Raw genomic sequence first — 19,582 nt, 5'->3', positions numbered from 1 at the left:
ATAGGTTGCCTTGTTATTGTGCTGATTGTTTCCTCATGTGCAGAAACATTTTAGTTTGATATAATCCCACTTGTTTGTTTTGCTTTTGTTTGTATATGTTTTGGTTTCAAATCCAGAAAATCATGCCAAGACCACTGCAAAGGAGTTTTCCTCTTTTCCCTTCTAGGATTTGTATGTTTTCAAGTCTTATATTTAAATCATTAATCCATTTTAAATTAATTTTTGTGAATGGTCTGAGATAAAGGTCCAATTTTATTCTTTTGCATGTGGATATGCAGTTTTTCCAGCAACGTTTATTGAAAGATATCATTTTCTCATTGTGTATTCATGGCAACTTTGTTGACAGTTAGTTGACTCCATATACATGAGTTTATTTCTGGGCTCTTAATTCTGTTCCATTGGTCTATGTGTCTGTTTTTATACCAGTATCATACAGTTTAGATTACTATAGCTTTATAGTATAATTTGAAATCAGGGAGTGTGATGCTTCCTGCTTTCTTTTTCTTGCTCGATTGCCTTAACTATTTGGGATCTTCTGTGGTTACAAATGAACTTCAGAATTGTTTATTCTATTTCAGTAAAAATGCCATTGGAATCTTGATAGGGGTTGCATTGAATCTATAGATGGCTTTGGATAGTATGGACATTTTAACAATATTAATTCTTCCAATCCATAAGCATGATCTGGATTTATTTGTGTTTTCTATTTCTTTCATCAATGTTTTATAGCTTTACTTGTACAGATCTTTCACCTCTTCGGTTAAATTTATTCTTCAGTATTTTAATCTTTGTTTATGCTATTGTAAATGGGATTGCTTTCTTAATTTCTTTATTGGATAGCTTGTTTTTAGGGTATAAAAACACAACTGATTTTTTTAATCCTGCAACTTTACAGAATTCATTTATTCTAAATTGGTTTTGGTGAAGTCTTTAGGATTTTCTATATATAACATTATGTCATCTGTGAATAGAAAAGTTAACTTCTTCCTTTCTGATTTTTATGCCTTTTATTTCCTTTTCTTGCCTAATTGCTCTAGCTAGGACTTCCAGTACAATGTTGAATGGAAGTTGTGAGAGTGGGCATCCTTGTCCTTTTCCTGATATTGGAGGAAAATCTGTCAAATTTTCACCATTGAGTATGATATTCGCTACGGGCTTCTCATATATGGTCTTTATTATGTTGAGGTACATTTGGTCTACACTTAATTTGTTGAGAATTTTTATCATGAAAGAATGTTGTAATTTGTCATATGTTTTTTTTCTGTATCTCTTGAGATGATTATATGATTTTTTAAATCATTAATTAAAAAAATATGGTGGGGCTTCCCTGGTGGCGCAGTGGTTAAGAGTCCGCCTGCTGATGCAGGGGACACGGGTTCGTGCCCCGGTCCAGGAAGATCCCACATGCCATGGAGTGGCTTGGCCCGTGAGCCGTGGCCATTGAGCCTGCGCATCCAGAGCCTGTGCTCCGCAACAGGAGAAGCCACAACAGTGAGAGGCCCGTGTACCGCAAAAAAAAAAAAAAAAAAAATGGTGTATCACATTTATTGATTTACGTATGTCAAACCATCCTTGCATTCCAGGTATAAATCTCACTTGGCTGTGGTGAATGATCCTTTTATTATGCTGTTGAATTTGGTTTGATAGTATTTTGTTAAGGATTTTATATCTATGTTCTTTGGGGATATTGGCCTAATTTCTTTCCTTGTAGTGTCCTTGTCTGACTTTGGTATCATGGTAATGCTGTCTTTGTAAATGTTTTGAAGGATACTAAATATTTTGGAAGAATGTGAGAAGGTTTGGTATAAATCCTTCTTTAAATGTTTGACAGAATTCACAAATGAATCGATCTGGCCCTGGACTTTTATTTGTTTGGAGATTTTTTTTATTATTACTGATTCAAAATCCTTACTTGTTATTGATTTGTTCAGATTTTTTATTTCTTCATGTTTCAGTCTTGGAAGGTTGTATATTTCTAGGAATATCCACTTCTTCTAGGTTATCCGATTTATTAATTGTTCATATTAATTGTTTATTAATTGTTTATTAATTGTTCTTATGATCCTTTGTATTTCTGTGGCATCACTCATAACATCTCTTTTTAAAGTTTATTTATTTGAGTCTTCTCTCTTCTCTGCTTCTAGTAAGCGTAGCTAAAGGTCTGTCATTTTTTTTTATCTTTGCAAAAAAACACATCTTTGTTTTGTTTTTTTATTTTCTTTTGTTTTTCTATTGTTCTTGTAGTTTTTATTTCAATTATTTCTGCTCTGATATTTGTTATTTCCTTCCTTCTATTAATTTTGGGCTTGGTTTCTTCTTCTTTTTCTAGTTCTTTGAGATGAAAACATAGGTTGTTTATTTGAGATGTTTCTTTTTTCTCAATGTAGGCATTAATTGTTATAAACTTCCCTCTTAGAACTCTTTTTGCTGCATCACATAAGTTTGGGTATATTGTAACTCCATTTTCATTTTTGTCAACATATTTTTTGATTTCTCTCTTGATTTTGATTTCTCTATTGATTTCTTCATGACCCAGATGTTGTCCAGGAGAGTGTTGTTTAATTTCCACATGTGTGAGTTTTCCAGTTTCCCTGTTATTGATTTCTAGTTTCACACAATTATATTAGAAAATATCATCGATATAATTCAATTTTCTTAAATTGTAAGACTTGTTTTTTGGCCTAACATATCCTGAAGAAAGTTCCGTATGTGCTTGAAAAGAATAGGTATTCTACTGCTGTTGTGTAGAATGTTCTGTGTATATCTGTTGGGTACATTTGGTCTATTGAATTATTCATATTTGCTTTTTCATTATTACTTTTCAGTCTAGATGATCTATCCATTCATAAAACTGGGATATTGAAGTCCTCAATTATTATTTAATTTAATTTATTAATTTATTTATATATATTTTTTTAACGTCTTTATTGGAGTTTCATTGATTTAGAATGGTGTGTTAGTCTCTGCTTTATAACAAAGTGAATCAGCTATACATATACATATATCCCCACATCTCTTCCCTCTTGTGTTTCCCTCCCTCTCACCCTCCGTACCTCACCCCTCTAGGTGGTCACAAAGCACTGAGCTAATCTCCCTGTGCTATGCGGCTGCTTCCCACCAGCTATCTATTTTACATTTGGTACTGTATATATGTCCATGCCACACTCTCACTTTGTCACAGCTTACACTTCCCCCTCCCCATGTCCTCAAGTCCAATGTCTAGTAGGTCTGCGTCTTCATTCCCGCATTGCCCCTAGGTTCTTCATGACCATTTTTTTTTTTAGATTTTATATATATGTGTGTTAGCATATGGTATTTGTTTTTCTCATTCTGACTTACTTCACTCTGTATGACACACTCTAGGTCAATCCACCTCACCACAAATAACTCAATTTCGTTTCTCTTTAGGGCTGAGTAACATTCCATAGTATATATGTGCTACATCTTCTTTATCCATTCATCTGTCAATGGACACTTAGGTTGCTTCCATGTCCTGGCTATTGTAAAGAGAGCTGCAAGGAATATTTTGTTCCATGACTCTTTTTGAATTATGGTTTTCTCAGGGTATTTGTCCAGTAGTGGGATTGCTGGGTGGTATGGTAGTTCTATTTTTAGTTTTTTAAGGAAACTCCATACGCTTCTCCATAGTGGCTATATCAATTTACATTCCCACCAACAGTGCAAGAGAGTTCCCATTTCTCCACACCCTCTCCAGCATTTACTGCCTGTAGAATTTTTGATGATGGACATACTGACCAGTGTGAGATGATATCTCATTGCAGTTTTGATTTGCATTTCTCTAATGCTTAATGATGTTGAAGATCCTTGCATGTTTTTGTGGCAATCAGCATATCTCCTTTGGAGAAACGTCTATTTAGGTCTTCTGCCCATTTTTGTATAGGGTTGTTTGTTTTTTTGATATTGAGTTGCATGAGGTGCTTGTAAATTTTGGAGATTAATCCTCTGTAAGTTGCTTCTTTTGCAAATATTTTCTCCCATTCTGAGGGTTGTCTTTTCATCTAGTTCATGGTTTCCTTTGCTGTGCAAAAGTTTTTAAGTTTTATTAGGTCCCACTTGTTTATTTTTGTTTTTATTTCCATTTCTCTAGAAGGTGGGTCAAAAAGGATCTTGCTGTGATTTATGTCATAGAGTGTTCGGCCTATGTTTCCCTCTAAGAGTTTGATAGTGTCTGGCCTTACATTTAGGTCTTTAATACATTTTGAGTTTATTATTGTGTATGATGTTAGCGAGTGTTCTAATTTCATTCTTTTACATGTAGATTCCCAGTTTTCTCAGCACGACTTATTGAAGAGGCTGTCTTTTCTCCATTGTATATTCTTGCCTCCTGTATCAAAGTTAAGGTGACCATATGTGCGTGGGTTTATCTCTGGCCTTTCTATCCTGTTCCATTGATCTATATTTCTGTTTTTGTGCCAGTACCATACTGTCTTGATTACTGTAGCTTTGTAGTATAGTCTGACATCAAGGAGTCTGATTCCTCCAGCTCCATTTTTCTTTCTCAATATTGCTTTTGCGATTCGGGGTCTTTTATGTTTCCATACAAATTGTGAAATTGTTTGCTCTAGTTCTGAGAAAAATGCCAGTGGTAGTTTGATAGGGATTGCATTGAATCTGTAGATTGCTTTGGGTAGTATAGTCATTTTCACAATGTTGATTCTTCCAATCAAAGTACATGGTATATCTCTCCATCTATGTGTATCATCTTTAATTTCTTTCATCAGTGTCTTATAGTTTTCTTCATACAGGTCTTTTGTCTACTTAGATAGGTTTATTCCTAGGTATTGTATTCTTTTAGTTGCAATGGTAAATGGGAGTGTTTTCTTAATTTCAGTTTCAGATTTTTCATCATTAGTGTATAGGAATGCCAGAGATTTCTGTGCATTAATTTTGTATCCTGCTACTTTACCAAATTCATTGATTAGCTCTGGTAGTTTTCTGGTAGCATCTTTAGGATTCTCTATGTATAGTACAATGGCATCTGCAAACAGTGACAGTTTTACTTCTTCTTTTCCAATTTGGATTACATTTATTTCTTTTTCTTCTGTGACTGCTGTGGCTAAAACTTCCAATACTATGTTGAATAATATTGGTGAGAGTGGGCAACCTTGTCTTGTTCCTGGTCTTAGTGGAAATGGTTTCATTTTTTCACCATTGAGGATGATGTTGGCTGTGCGTTTGTCATATCTGGGCTTTATTATGCTGAGGTAGGTTCCCTCTATGCCTACTTTCTGCAGGGTTTTTATCATAAATGGGTGTTGAATTTTGTCAAAAGCTTTCTCTGCATCTACTGAGGTGATCATAAGATTTTTCTCCTCCATTTTGTTAATATGGTGTATCTCGATTGATTTGCATATAATGAAGAATTCTTGCATTCCTGGGATAAATCCCACTTGATCATGGTGTATGATCCTTTTAATGTGTTGTTGAATTCTATTTGCTAGTATTTTGTTGAGGTTTTCTGTATCTAGGTTCATCAGTGATATTGGCCTGTAGTTTACTTTCTTTGTGACATCTTTATCTGGTTTTGGTATCCGGGTGATGGTGGCTTCATAGAATGCATTTGGGAGTGTTCCTCCCTCTGTTATATTTTGGAAGAGTTTGAGAAGGATAGGTGTTAGGTCTTCTCTAAATGTTTGATAGAATTCGCCTGTGAAGCTCTCTGGTCCTGGACTTTTGTTTGTTGGAAACTTTTTACCACAGCTTCAATTTCAGTGCTTGTGATTGGTCTGTTCCTATTTTCTGTTTCTTCCTGGTTCAGTCTCAGAGTGTTGTACATTTTTAAGAATGTGTCCATTTCTTCCAGGTTGTCCAATTTATTGGCATAGAGTTGCTTGTAGTGATCTCTCATGATCCTTTGTATTTCTGCAGTGTCAGTTACTTTTCTCCTTTTTCATTTGTAATTCAAGTGATTTGAGTCTTCTCCCTTTTTTTCTTTATGAGTCTCGTTAATGGTTTATCAATTTTGTTTACATTCTCAAAGAACTAGCTTTTAGTTTTACTGACCTTTGCTCTCACTTCCTTCATATCTTTTTCATTTATTTCTCATCTGACCTTTATGATTTCTTTTGTTCTGCTAACTTTCAGGGTTTTTTGTTTTTCTTTCTCTAATTACTTTAGTTGTAGGGTTAGGTTGTTTATTTGAGATGTTTTTTGTTTCTTAAGGTAGGATTGTGTTGCTATAAACTTCCTTCTTAGAACAGCTTTTGCTGCATCTCATAGGTTTTGTGTTGTCGTGTTTCCATTGTCATTAGTTTCCAGGTGTTTTTTGATTTCCTCTTTGATTTCTTCAGTGATCTCTTGGTTATTAAGTAGTGTATTGTTTAGCCTCCATGTGTTTGTATTTTTTACAGACTTTTTCCTATAATTGATATCTAGTCTCAAAACGTTGTGGTCAGAAAACATACTTGATAAGGTTTCAATTTTCTTAAATATACCAAGGCTTGATGTGTGAACCAGGATATGATCTATCCTGGAGAATGTTCCATGAGCACTTGAGAAGAAAGTGTATTCTGTTGTTTTTCGATTGAGTGTCCTATATATATATATATATATATATATATATATATATATATATATATATATATATATATATATATATCAATTAAGTCCAACTTGTTTAATGTATCATTTAAAGCTTGTATTTACTTATTTATTTTCATTTTTGATGATTTTTCCGTTGGTGACAGTGGGGTGTTAAAGTCCCCTTCTATGATTGTGTTACTGTCGATTTCCCATTTATTGGCTGTTAGTATTCGTCTTATGTATTGAGGTGCTCCTATGTTGGGTGCACAAATATTTACAATTGTTATATCTGCTTCTTGGACTGATCCCTTGATCATTATGTAGTATCCTTCTTTGTCTCTTGTAATAGTCTGTTTTAAAGTCTATATTGTCTGATATGAGAATTGCTACTCCAGCTTTCTTTTGATTTCCATTTGTGTAGAATATCTTTTTCCATCCCTTCACTTTCAGTCCATATGTGTCCCTTGGTCTGAAGTGAGTCACTTGTAGATGGCATATATACAGGTTTTGTTTTTGTATCCATTCAGCCAGTTTATGTCTTTTGGTTGGATCATTTAATCCATTTATATTTAAGGTAATTATCAATATGCATGTTCCTATTATCATTTTCTTAATTGTTCTGGGTTCGTTATTATAGGTCTTTTTCTTCTCTTGTGTTTCCCGCCTAGAGAAATTGCTTTAGCATTTGTTGTAAAGCTGCTTTGGTGGTGTTGAATTCTCCTAGCTTTTGCTTGTCTGTAAAGGTTTTAATTTCTCCATCCAATCTGAATGAGATCCTTGCTGGGTAGAGTCATCTTGGTTGTAGTTTTTTCCCTTTCATCACTTTAAATATGTCCTGCCACTCCATTCTGGTTTGCAGAGTTTCTGCTGAAGGATCAGCTGTTAACCTTATGGGCATTCCCTTTTGTGTTATTTTCCCTTGCTGCTTTTAATAAATTTTTTTGTATTTAATTTTTGATAGTTTGATTAATATGTATCTTAGCGTGTTTATCCTTGGATTTATCCTGTATGGGAATCTCTGTGCTTCCTGGACTTGATTAACTATTTCCTTTCCCATGTTTGGGAAGTTTTCCACTATAATTTCTTTAAATATTTTCTCAGTCCCTTTTTCTCTTCTTCTTCTGCGACCCTATAATTTGAATATTGGTGTGTTTAATATTGTCCCAGAGGTCTCTGAGTCTGTCCTCAATTCTTTTCATTCTTTTTTCTTTATTCTGCTCTGCAGTAGTTATTTCCACTATTTTATCTTCCAGATCACTTATCCCATCTTCTGCCTCAGTTATTCTGCTATTGATTCCTTCTAGAGGATTTTTTATTTCTTTTATTTTGTTGTTCATCATTGTTGTTTGCTCTTTAGTTCTTCTAGGTCCTTGTTAAACATTTCTTGTATTTTCTCCATTCTTTTTCCAAGATTTTGGATCATCTTTACTATCATTATTCTGAATTTTCAGGTAGACTGCCTATTTCCTCTTCATTTGTTAGGTTTGGTGGAATTTTACCTTGCTCCTTCACCTGCTGTGTGTTTTTCTGTCTTCTCATTTTGCTTAACTTACTGTGTTTGGGGTCTCCTTTTTGCAGGCTGCTGCTTCATAGTTCCCATTATTTTTGGTGTCTTCCCCCAGTGACTACAGTTGGTTCAGTGGGTTGTGTAGGCTTCCTGGTTGAGGGGACTAGTGCCTGTCTTCTGGTGGATGAGGCTGGATTTTTTCTTTCCTGTGGGCAGGTCCACGTCTGGTGGTGTGTTTTGAGGTGTCTGTGACTTTATTACGATTTTAGACAGCCTCTCTGCTAATGGATGGGGTCGTGTTCATGTCTTTCTAGTTGTTTGGCATAGGGTGTCCAGAACTGTAGCTTGCTGGTCGTTGAGTGCAGCTGGGTCTTGGCATTGATATGGAGATCTCTGGGAGATTTTCACCGTTTGATATTACATGGAGCTAGGAGGTCTCTGGTGGACCAATGTCCTGAACTTGGCACTCCCACCTCAGAGGCACAGTCCTGACTCCTGGCCAGAGCCCCAAGAGCCTGTCAACCACACAGCTCAGAATAAAAGGCAGAAAAAAAGAAAGAAGTAGAGAAAAAGATAAAATGAAATGAAATGAAATAGTTATTAAAATTAAAAATAATTAAAAAATTTTTAAGTAATAAAAAAAGGAAGAGAGCAACCAAACCAAAAAACAGTCCACCAATGATAACAAGCACTAAAAAGTATACTAAAAATAAATGAAAAAAAAAAGAAAACAGACAGACAGAACCCTAGGACAAATGGTAAAAGCAAAGCTATACAGACAAAATCACACACAGAAGCATACACATACACAGTCACAGAAAGAGAGAAAGGGGAAAAAATATATATATATCGTTGCTCCCAAAGTCCACCTCCTCAATGTGGGATGATTCATTGTCTATTCAGGTATTCCACAGATACATCAAGTTGATTGTGGAGACTTAATCTGCTGCTCCTGAGGCTGCTTGGAGAAATTTCCCTTTCTCTTCTTTGTTCACACAGCTCCCGGGGTTCAGCTTTGGGTTTGGCCCCGCCTCTGCATGTAGGTCGCCTGAGGTCGTCTGTTCTTCGGTCAGACAGGATGGCATTAAAGTATCAGCTGATTCAGGGGCTGTGGCTCACTCTGGCCAGGTGGAGAGAGGGGTATGGTATGTGGGGCGAGCCTGTGGCAGCAGAGGCCAGCGTGACATTGCACCAGCCTGAGGCATGCCATGTTTTCTCCCTGGGAAGTTGTCCCTGGATCACGGGACTCTGGCAGTGGCGGGCTGCACAGGCTCCTGGGAGGGGAGGTGTGGATAGTGACCCATGCTTGCACACAGGCTTCTTGGTGGCTACAGCAGTAGTAGCCTTAGCGTCTCATGCCCATCTCTGTGGTCTGCACTGATAGCCGTGGCTCGCGCCCATCTTTGGAGCTCCTTTAAGTGGCATTCTTAATCCCCTCTCCTCGCGCACCACAAAACAAAAAGGCAAGAAAAAGTCTGTTGCCTCTTAGGCAGGTGCAGACTTTTTCCCAGACTCCCTCCTGGCTAGCTGTGGCACAGTAGCCCCCTTCAGGCTGTGTTCACGCCGCCAACCCCAGTCCTCTACCTGCAATCCAAGTGATGCCCGAGTCTCAGTTCCCAGCCCCCACCCGTCCCGGTGGGTGAGCAGACAAGCCTCTTGGGCTGGTGAGTGCTGGTTGGCACCAATCCTCTGTGCGGGAATCTCTCCACTCTGCCCTCCGCACCCCTGTTGCTGCACTCTCCTCTGTGGCTCCGAAGCTTCCCCCCTCCGCCGCCCGCAGTCTCTGCCCGCGAAGGGGTTTCCTAGTGTTTGGAAACATCTCCTCCTTCACAGCTCCCTCCTACTGGTTCAGGTCCCGTCCCTATTCTTTTTTTTTTTCTTTTTTCTTTTACCCTACCCAGGTACATGGGGAGTTTCTTGCCTTTTGGGAGGTCTGAGGTCTTCTGCCAGCATTCAGTAGGTGTTCTTTAGGGGTTTTTCCACATGTAGATATATTTTTGATGTATTTGTGGGGAGGAAGGTGATCTCCACGTTTTACTCTTTCGCCGTCTTGAAGCTCCTCTCCTCTACTTTTATTTTATTCACTCTATTCCTCCCTTCAGTGTTGTCAATATGTGCTTGATATATTTAGATGCTTTAATGTTAGGTGCATATATATTTACAACTGTCATATCCTCTTGATGAATGTACCTTTTTAGCATTATATAATGATATACTTTGTCTCCACTTATGGTTGTTGACTTAAAGTCTATTTGCCTGATATATTGTAGCTATCCTTGATCTCTTTTGGTTTCCATTTTCATGGAATATCTTTTTCCATCCCTTCACTTTAAGCTTATATGTATCCTTAAATCTTAAGTGAGTCTCTTATAGGCATGTAACTGTCTTGCTTTTTTAAATCCATTCAGCTACTCTATGTCTTTTGATTGGAGAATTTAACCAATTAACATTAGAAGTAATAATTGATAGGTAAGGATGCAATATACCAGTTTGTTAATTGTTTTCTGGCTGTTCTGTAGTTCCTTTGTTCCTCCTAAGTGTATGCCTTTGTGGTTTGATTTTCTGTAGTAGTGTACTTTTATTTCCTTTTCTTTATCTTTTGTGTATCTGCTAGAGGTTTTTTGGGGGGTTACCATGGAGCTTACATAAAACATCTTATATTTATAACATTCTATTTGAAGCTGGTAAGGAGTTAACTACCACTGCATACATAAACACTATCGTATTACTTCCTCCGCAACATTTCATGCATTTGATTTCACAATTTACATCACTTTATAGTGTATCCAGTAAAAATATTTTACTCATAGTTATTTTTAATACATTGTTTTTTAATCTTTATACCAGAGTTAAAAGTGATTTATACACCAACATTACAGTATTACAGTATTTTGAATTGTTCTATATATTAACCATTACCAGTGGTTTTTTTTTTTTTTTTACTTTCATAGGTTTTCACATTACTAATTGTCATCTTTTCATTTCATCTTCAACATTTCTTGTAAGGCCGTTCTCCTAGGGATGAACTCCTTCAGGTTTTGTTTGGTGGAAAACTAACTCCTTCATTTCTGAAGGATGGCTTTGCTGGGTAAGACAACCTTTGTAAAAATGCTTGTAGTTTTTTCTACAAGCATTTTAATTTTTATTTTTATTTTTTTTATTATTAGTTTTTGCTTTATAACAAAGTGAATCAGTTATACATATACATCTGTTCCCATATCCCTTCCCTCTTGTGTCTCCCTCCCTCCCACCCTCCCTATCCCACCCCCCAGGCAGTCACAAAGCACCAATCTGATCTCCCTGTGCTATGCAGCTGCTTCCCACTAGCTATCTTACGTTTGGTATTGTATATATGTCCATGCCTCTCTCTTGCTTTTTCACAGTACAAGCATTTTTAATATATCATTCTACTCTGTCCTGGCCTGCAAGGTTTCTTCTGAGAAATCCACTGATGGCCTTATGCAGTTTCCCTTGTAATTGACCACTCTTTCTCTCTTTCTGCTTTCAAAACTCCATGTCTTTGACTTTTGAAAGTTTGATTATAGTATATCCTGGTAAAGCCCTCTTTTGGTTGAAACTGGGGACTTTTGAGCTTCATGTGCCTGGATATCCATCTCTCCCCAAATTTGGGAAATTTTCAGCCATTATTTATTTAAATAAGCTTTCTGCCCCTTTCTCTCTTCTCCTTTTATCCCCATAATGCATATATTCTTATGCTTGATGGTGTCTCATAAGTCCCATGAACTGTCTTCACCTTTTCATTCTTTTTGTTTTTCTAACTGGATAATTTCATATTACCTATCCTTGAGCTTTCAGGCTTTTTCTTCTGCTTCATCAAATCTGTTCTTGATGCTCTCTATATTATTTTTCCTTTCATTCATTGTATTTTTCAGCTCCAGAATTGTTTTTGTTCTTTTTTAAATGGTTTACCTCTATTTGTTTAACTTCTTGTTTTGTTCCTGATTTCGTTGAGTTGTCTATCTGTGTTCTCTTGTAAATTGCCAAGTTCCTTAAAATAATTATTTTCATTTTTTTATAGATCTCCATTTCTTTGCAGTTGCTTACCAGAATATTGTTCTCCTTTGGTGGTGTTATTTTTCCTTGAGTGTTTGCATTTCTTGTATCATTGCATGGATGTGTTCACATTTGATGTAGCAATCACTTCTTCCAGAATTTATGGACTGGTTTCAGTGGGGAAAGCCCTTCATCTATTGGTGGGTACAAGGCTGCCAGCTGGGTGGGATGAAGCAGTTCTGACTCCAGGGAAGGTGCAGTGGTGCAGTCTCTGTGCAGCTCTGTCAGCTGTCATCAGCATCAGCAAAGACTGAAGGAGACATTGGTGGCCAAGGCTGTGGGTGTCTGCAGAAGAAGTGTGGGCTGTTGAGGCCTTCAGTGGTAAAGGCTTCTGGGGTCCTCCTGATACCTTTTTCTAGCATGGTGGAAGTCATGGTTGAGGGGATCCTTCACACCCTGGGTCCAGGTTGTGGACACACTTACTGTGGTTGTGTCTATGATGTTTGATGCATGGGTGCCTACGGAGAAGTCATGGAGACAGAGTCTGGAATGGAGGCATGTGTGAAGCCACTGGAGTGGCTCAGGGGTCTAGGGAGGTGGTGGTGTTAGTGCCTGGGGCACAGGCAACCTCACTGCAGTGTTGGTAATGGTGTGAAAGGTGCATGCACTTGCAGAGCAGATATGGAGCTATGGTCTGGATAGCAGGCATGCGTGGTGCATGGATAAGCCTGCTACAGTAGTGGCTTGGGTGTCCCATGTTTGAGCACTTGTGAAGCAGCTAATGGATCTGGGTTCTAGAGGGAAGGTACACCCACTGCAGCAGTGCTCTGGTTTCTGTGGTGCGGGCACTTGCAGATTGGCTGTAGATACAGGGTCCAGAGCATGTGCTCATGGAGTGATAGTGTCTCCAGTGTCTGGAGCATGGGATACCCTACAGTGTCAGTGGCTCTGGTGTCTGAGTTATTGGTGTATGTGGAGTAGCCATGGAGCCAGTTTCTGGAGCATGGGCATGCATGGAGTCTGGTGGCAGGTGCTGGGGTCAGGTGGTAGGTACACATGGAGTGGCCATAGGTCTGGTGTCTAGGGCAAGCACAGTGTTGGGGGGTGTGGCAGCCCTGGTACTGAGGCAGCACAACAGCAGCTTCTTCTTGTAGAGAAGTCTCAGCAGTGTCTCACTCCCTGGGGAGTCTGTGGCAATGTTGGCTCTTGGTTACTTCAGTGGCAAAAGCTGACAGTATCCTCTACAGAGCAGGCTGCTGGGGTCCACACCAACAAACACTATGGGTTCCTCTGCTGTTAAAGCTGCAGAAATTCATGGCTGTCATGGGACCTGTTAAGATCCTCAGAAGCAAAAGTTGCCAGGATCCTCCACAGAGCAGGCCAGTGGGGACTGTATGGGCATCTGCCGCAGGGCTGATACTGATAGCCTCTGCCCTGTTTCTTTGTTCTTAGCCCTCTTCAGATGTCTCTGCCATGCTGATTTCCCCAGCAATCCTTTCTGTGTGGTTATTCTCTATTTTTTTCCCACTGTGTTGCTACAGGCTCTTAATTAGACACTTGAGCCCCCCCAGGGATATTTTCATTTCTGTATAGCTGTCTGTTGTTTTTTGTGGGGGGGGGATAGAGGCTGGTATCTCCTACTCTGCCATCTTTCTGACATCATTCAGTAGGTCTTTTTCTTCTTTGTGTCTTGTAACAGTTTTTGGCTGAAAGCCTCTTCGTGTGATATTAGTATATCTACCCTTGCTCTCTTTTGATTACTATTTGCTTGGAATAACTTTATCCATCCTTTCACTTTCAACCTATTTATGTCTTTGGCTCTAAAGTGAGTCATTTGTAGACAGCATAAAGATAGATGATAATGTTTATCCATTATGCCAACATCTGCCTTTTAATTGGATAGTTTAATCCATTTATATTTCAAATAATTACTCATAAGGAAGAACTTCTGCCATTTTCTATATATCCTATATCTCATGTTCCTCAGTTCTTGCATTACTACCTTCCTTTGTGTTTTTTAAACATTTTATTTGAGTATAATTGATTTACAATGTTGTGTTAGTTTCAGGTGTACAGCAAAGTGATTCAGTTATACATATACATATATTCATTCTTTCTTTTCTCATATAAGTTATCACAGAATATTGAGTAGAGTTCCCTGTGCTATACAGTAGGTCCTTGTTGGTTATCTTATATGTAGTAGTGTGTGTATGTTCATCCCAAGCTCCTGATTTATCCCTCTCCACCATGTTTTCCCTTCAGTAACCATAAGTTTGTTTCCAGTATCTGTGAGTCTGTCTCTGTTTTGTAAATAAGTTCATTTGCATCATTTTAAAAATTAGAGTCCACATATGAGATATCACATGATATTTGTCTTTCTCTGTGTTTAATTTTATTTTGTATGTGTACAATTTTGATCCCATAAATGGGAAAATTAAAACCAGTACTTTCCCTAATGTTAGGAGGCTGTTGAAACTTCTTCCATTGTTTTTTTTTTCCCTACTTTGGAAACTACTCTGTTTCACAGTAGTCACATATTATAAATGCCTGATATGATTAGAATTTTTTTGTATGTACCCTCCCAAATATTACATGAAACACTTTCATTCAAGGGAACACAATTTGAAAATGATCAATTTAACTATTGTAATTTTTTCTAGTTGTCTCCTAGAGTCTCACTGAGTCTTAAATTATCATAGTTTCATAGAATTGAAATAGATGAGTCCTCAGAATCCAAGTGGTTTTTTGTTTCTCTCAATCTATCACCAACACAGATAGTGGTTTCCTAGTCTTAAAGATATCCATGGCTGGTGATTTCACAAACTACTTCAATAGACTATCTTATTCTTAATTTACATTTATCACTACAAGCCCTTTTTAAAGATCACCCTGAATCTCTCTTTTGTAATGGAAGGTTATTTGCTCCTCTTTTTGCCCTCTCCCTGCCTTATTGGCATTTCTACTTTCCTCTGTTTTTAGCCTTTATGAAGTAACCAGTATTCTTACCTTCTGGTTTGGCTGTTGTGGGAGTGTAAAAATAGACTTCCAGTAGGTCCAGGTAAAGAACACAAAGATGGCATGGTAGAATATGAGGTAGATAACTGAAATTTAAGAAAAAAATCAGTGTTTATGTTATATTTTCATCCATTTCTAAGAGTTCAGTAAGATGTAAATCTCAATAAATCTCTATTTTGTTTTCCTATTACCAAGTATTTTCTAGTATTATTATGAAAGGTTAATTCTTACCTTTTTCCCATGCAGTGACAGAAACAATTTATAATGCCAAATTTGGAACCAGAGACTTTCTGGAAGTTGCGTATTTTAAAAGTTGCCATGTGATTCTGGGAGTAAAGGGGAAATATCCTTTATGACAATGTGGGGGAAAATACTATTGCCAATTGTCATTCTCTCTGCCACTGTGGGTACTGAAAGATAATAATGATAGTATTTACACAGTGCTATAGAGTTTACAATGTGATTTCATAATATTGTCCAATTTTATTTTTTCAACAAGTTTGTGAGATAGGTAACAGGATAAGGACAGTTGATTAACTATCAGGGGTAGTTGATTATCCGAAGTCACACAGCTACTATATAACATAGCCAGGTCTTAAACACAGGACTTCTGACTCTAAATCACAAGTTTTTGTTTCAGTAGCCCCAAAGACTACACACTTTTTTTAAAATATTTTTTTTGATGTGGACCATTTTTAAAGTCTTTATTTAATTTGTTACAATATTACTTCTGTTTTTATATTATGGTTTTTTTGGCCCCGAGGCATGTGGGATCTTAGCTCCCTGCCCAGGGACCGAACCCACACCACCTGCATTGGAAGGCAAAGTCTTAACCACTGGACTGTCAGGGAAGTCCCCAAGACTACACATTTTTGAAATGTGAGTTGTACCTTTGAGATATTTGTGGCTCCCCACCACTTTTGTTTTTATATTCTTTGCCTCCTAGATAGCTCTTCTGATATGGGAAATTTCAGTATTCTCCAAAGAGGTCATTGTAAGACTGAAGGTCATTTTACTGTTTCATTGTGAGTCCTTGCATAGTAAGCTCTGATTACTTCAATCCATCAGGAAGACTCAAGGGAATGATGTGACTCAAGACCAAGTTAATAAGGCTGAGTCTCTCACATATTTATGATGGAATAGAAGAAAGCTGGCCCAGTGTTCCCAGCCCTGTGGTATAAGACCTTTTAAATGTGCTTGTTTTGAGTAATTATGAAATCTCATTTTGAAATTCAAGCAATAGAAAGTAAAAGTAAATGTCTACCACACACATATATCTAAACTCCCCCCTCTTCCTCCTAAGGCATAATACCTATTTTGTGTTTGATGTGTATCATTCCAGATCCTCTATTTTTATATGTTTATATAAGTATATAAACACAGTACACATATGGAATTTGTTATATTAAATTTTTTTCATTGTATTTTTGAAAGGTAATACACTCACAAGGTTCAAAATAGTACACAGTGAAAAGTCTCCCTTCTACCCTGTCCCTCAGCCACCCAGTTCCCCTCCCTGGAAGCCACAAATGTCACAGCGTCATGACTTTATTCTGTATCCTATCAGATTTTATACATATAAAAGCACCAAAACAGTGTGCTTTTTCACACAAATAGCAGTATTTTGTACACACTGTTTTGCAACCTATTTCTTTTTTACCTGCTATGAGTTGGAGATCATTCCATGGAATATAACTTGGAGAGAGGGAGCTTCCTCATTCTCCTTTTAAAAAGTGGCATGGGATTCCATTGCATGAAGGTACCATAATTTATTTAAGCAGATTGTCTCTGATGGAAACTTAGTTTTTCCCCTTCTCTTGCTAATACAAATGTTGTAATGAAAAGTTTTATATACATGTCACTGGCACATGTTCTAAAAATATGTATAGGATCAATTCCCTGAAGTGGGATTGCTAGATACAAGCACAGGCCTTTTGATAGATACTGCCGAATTGCCATTAAAAAAGTTTTATTTACTTTACATTCTCCTCACCAATAAATGAGAGTAACTCTTCTTCCACAGCCTAGTCCTTGTGAAATGTTATTAGAATTTTTTATCTTAGGCAAGACTTTTAAATTGTTTCTTTCTGTGTTATCCTTTGCTATGTTTTTGTTTCTTTGATTTTACGAGGTTTATACAGGGAAGATTCCATGACTATCTAAGTTACATGGGACATATAGTAACACCTGTTCCTTCAGTATGGAATGGGCATATGGAGCTTTTGGCTGCAAAGAAATTAGGAGAAAATAATTTTATGTTTACCTTCTCACTGTGCACTTCAAAGACAATAAACTTCAGCAATTTGGATCACTTGAATGATGAGAACTAAACTCTTACACTTGGTAGTATTTTAAGGATATTTACTTTGCTTTAGTTCTAGTGATTGAGATAGGAAGTGTAGGATTTTAACTTGTTCTAGGTCATAGTAAAAATCTATACCTGGCTTAATCATAGAACTAGAAACAGCTGGCTCCCAATTCTGCATTCCATGGTTTCACAGAAGTTATGAATACTTTATAGATGGATGGAAAATGAGGACTCATGAGGTCAAGTGATTAAGTCAATGTCATTCAGTAGATGGGTAGAATAGGGACTATACTATAGATTTCATAAAAATCTAGAGTTGGATGAGAACATAGAGATCATCTAGTTCAACATCCTCATTTTATAGACAGGTAACTGAGGCCTAGAGAGGGTAAGTGACTTGATCAGGGTTACTCAGCAAAGTTACGGAAACACTAGGACCAGAATCCAGGTTTCCTCACCCCCAGTCCAGAGCTCTTTTCCCTAGAGGAGTGGTTCTCAAATTTTAGTGTGCATCAAAATCACTTTGGGAGATTATTAGAATGCAGATTCCCAAATTCTACACCAAAATATTCTGAATCAGTAGTCTGTGATGGAGTCCAAGAATCTACCAACTTCCCCAGGTAATTCTGAGGCAGACAAACCATGAGAAATAGGGCCTTAGAGGTCATTGGGTTGTTCAGCTTACCATCCCAAGGAGGAAGCTCCTCTTCAAAATCCTTGGCAGGCAATTACCATATCTCTGTCACACTTCATCCTGTAGTGAGTATTATGGATAGGCTCCACGAGTCTCAATTTTATGTTTCTCCCTATACATATATATATATATATATATATATATATATATATATATATACACATATGTATATATATATACATATATATATGTGTGTATATATACATATATATATATATATATATATATATATGTATATATATATATATAATCTTCCTAAGCTATGGTCCCAAATGTATAGAAGTCCATTCTTTTTCTGTCTTAAAAATGAGCAACATATTTCTCTATAATTACTAATTTTGTACCTAGAATAATCATCCCTATAAACTGCAAGGACACTGAGTCTTTCTTTTTAAATGTGACGCTCTAGTGAGATTTCAGATAACTAGAGAAATCAAACAGCTTGTGAACTGTATCCCTGAACTGCCACTACTCATTGACATTGGAATGAAATTGGAAAACATCTTTTTTAAGCAAACAGGCAAAGTAGAGCCCTTCGCTTATTTGGTAGTGATCACAGTCATGGGGCATCTGAAGCCACTGAAGCTGTTTACCACATGAAAGTCAAAAGCTTTTCAAGTGTTTTTTTTCCCTTCCATAATGTACAAAGGTTTTCAGGAAAAGGAGAAATCAGCCATAAGGAAATGACCAACTGTCAAAGAAAAATCCACCTCAGCATGCAGTTGTTCTGAATTTTGTCACTGTTGCAATGTCAATATCCCATTGTGGGAATAGCTTCTGAAATGAGAATGACTACTTGAGCTTTTTCCCTGAAATAATGACTCATAAACTTCTTGATAAAAATTATGGAATCGGGGCCTCCCTGGTGGCGCAGTGGTTGAGAGTCCGCCTGCCGATGCAGGGGACACGGGTTCGTGCCCCGATCCCGGAGGATCCCACATGCCGCGGAGCGGCTGGGCCCGCGAGCCATGGCCGCGGGGCCTGTGTGTCCGGAGCCTGTGCTCCGCAGCGGGAGAGGCCACAGCAGTGAGAGGCCCGCGTACAGCAAAAAAAAAAAAAAAAAAAAAAAAAAAAAAAAAAAAAAAAAAAATTATGGAATCGAAACCACATGGTGGAAGCAGCATAAAGTTGTTATTAGCAACATCTTTGGTCAGCAGGATGCCTTTCTAGGTATTGCTCCCAGGGACTAATGAGAAGTGACTGATTTTTTGTGTATGTTTGTGCATGTGTATACATGCATATACATTCTTGTGTGAATAAAAATGAATGCAGCAGATAGACTGCTTTGAATGCAGCAAGATCAGCACCAAAATGGGGAAAATAGGAAAATAATAATGCTTTACTATATATATTCAGACACATAAATGCTAAGGCTGTTGCTGTGGCAATTATCTAGCATACATTTTTTCTTTAAAAAGCTATTGTTGGAAACTATGTTTAGTTTAAAAAGACACTATTTTCTGTAATATATTTTATATCAATTGAAAAGCATTTTAGTTGG

The 19,582-nt window shown here is 37.4% G+C and overlaps 1 protein-coding gene across 1 annotated transcript in view; it reads right to left on the bottom strand.

Annotated features, from left to right (window-relative positions):
* Positions 1-19,582, bottom strand: part of ZDHHC15 (zinc finger DHHC-type palmitoyltransferase 15) — a 131,425-nt gene that overhangs the window by 88,017 nt on the left and 23,826 nt on the right. The window contains exon 3 of the mRNA XM_060087758.1: positions 15,071-15,165. Coding sequence (XP_059943741.1) covers positions 15,071-15,165 — 95 coding nt within the window. The remainder of the gene's footprint in view (positions 1-15,070; positions 15,166-19,582) is intronic.

Source organism: Mesoplodon densirostris, chromosome X (assembly GCF_025265405.1).
Source record: "Mesoplodon densirostris isolate mMesDen1 chromosome X, mMesDen1 primary haplotype, whole genome shotgun sequence".
NCBI lineage: Eukaryota > Metazoa > Chordata > Mammalia > Artiodactyla > Ziphiidae > Mesoplodon > Mesoplodon densirostris.
The sequence above is the reverse complement of the archived record's forward strand: the minus strand, read 5'-3'. Positions and strand labels throughout refer to the sequence as shown.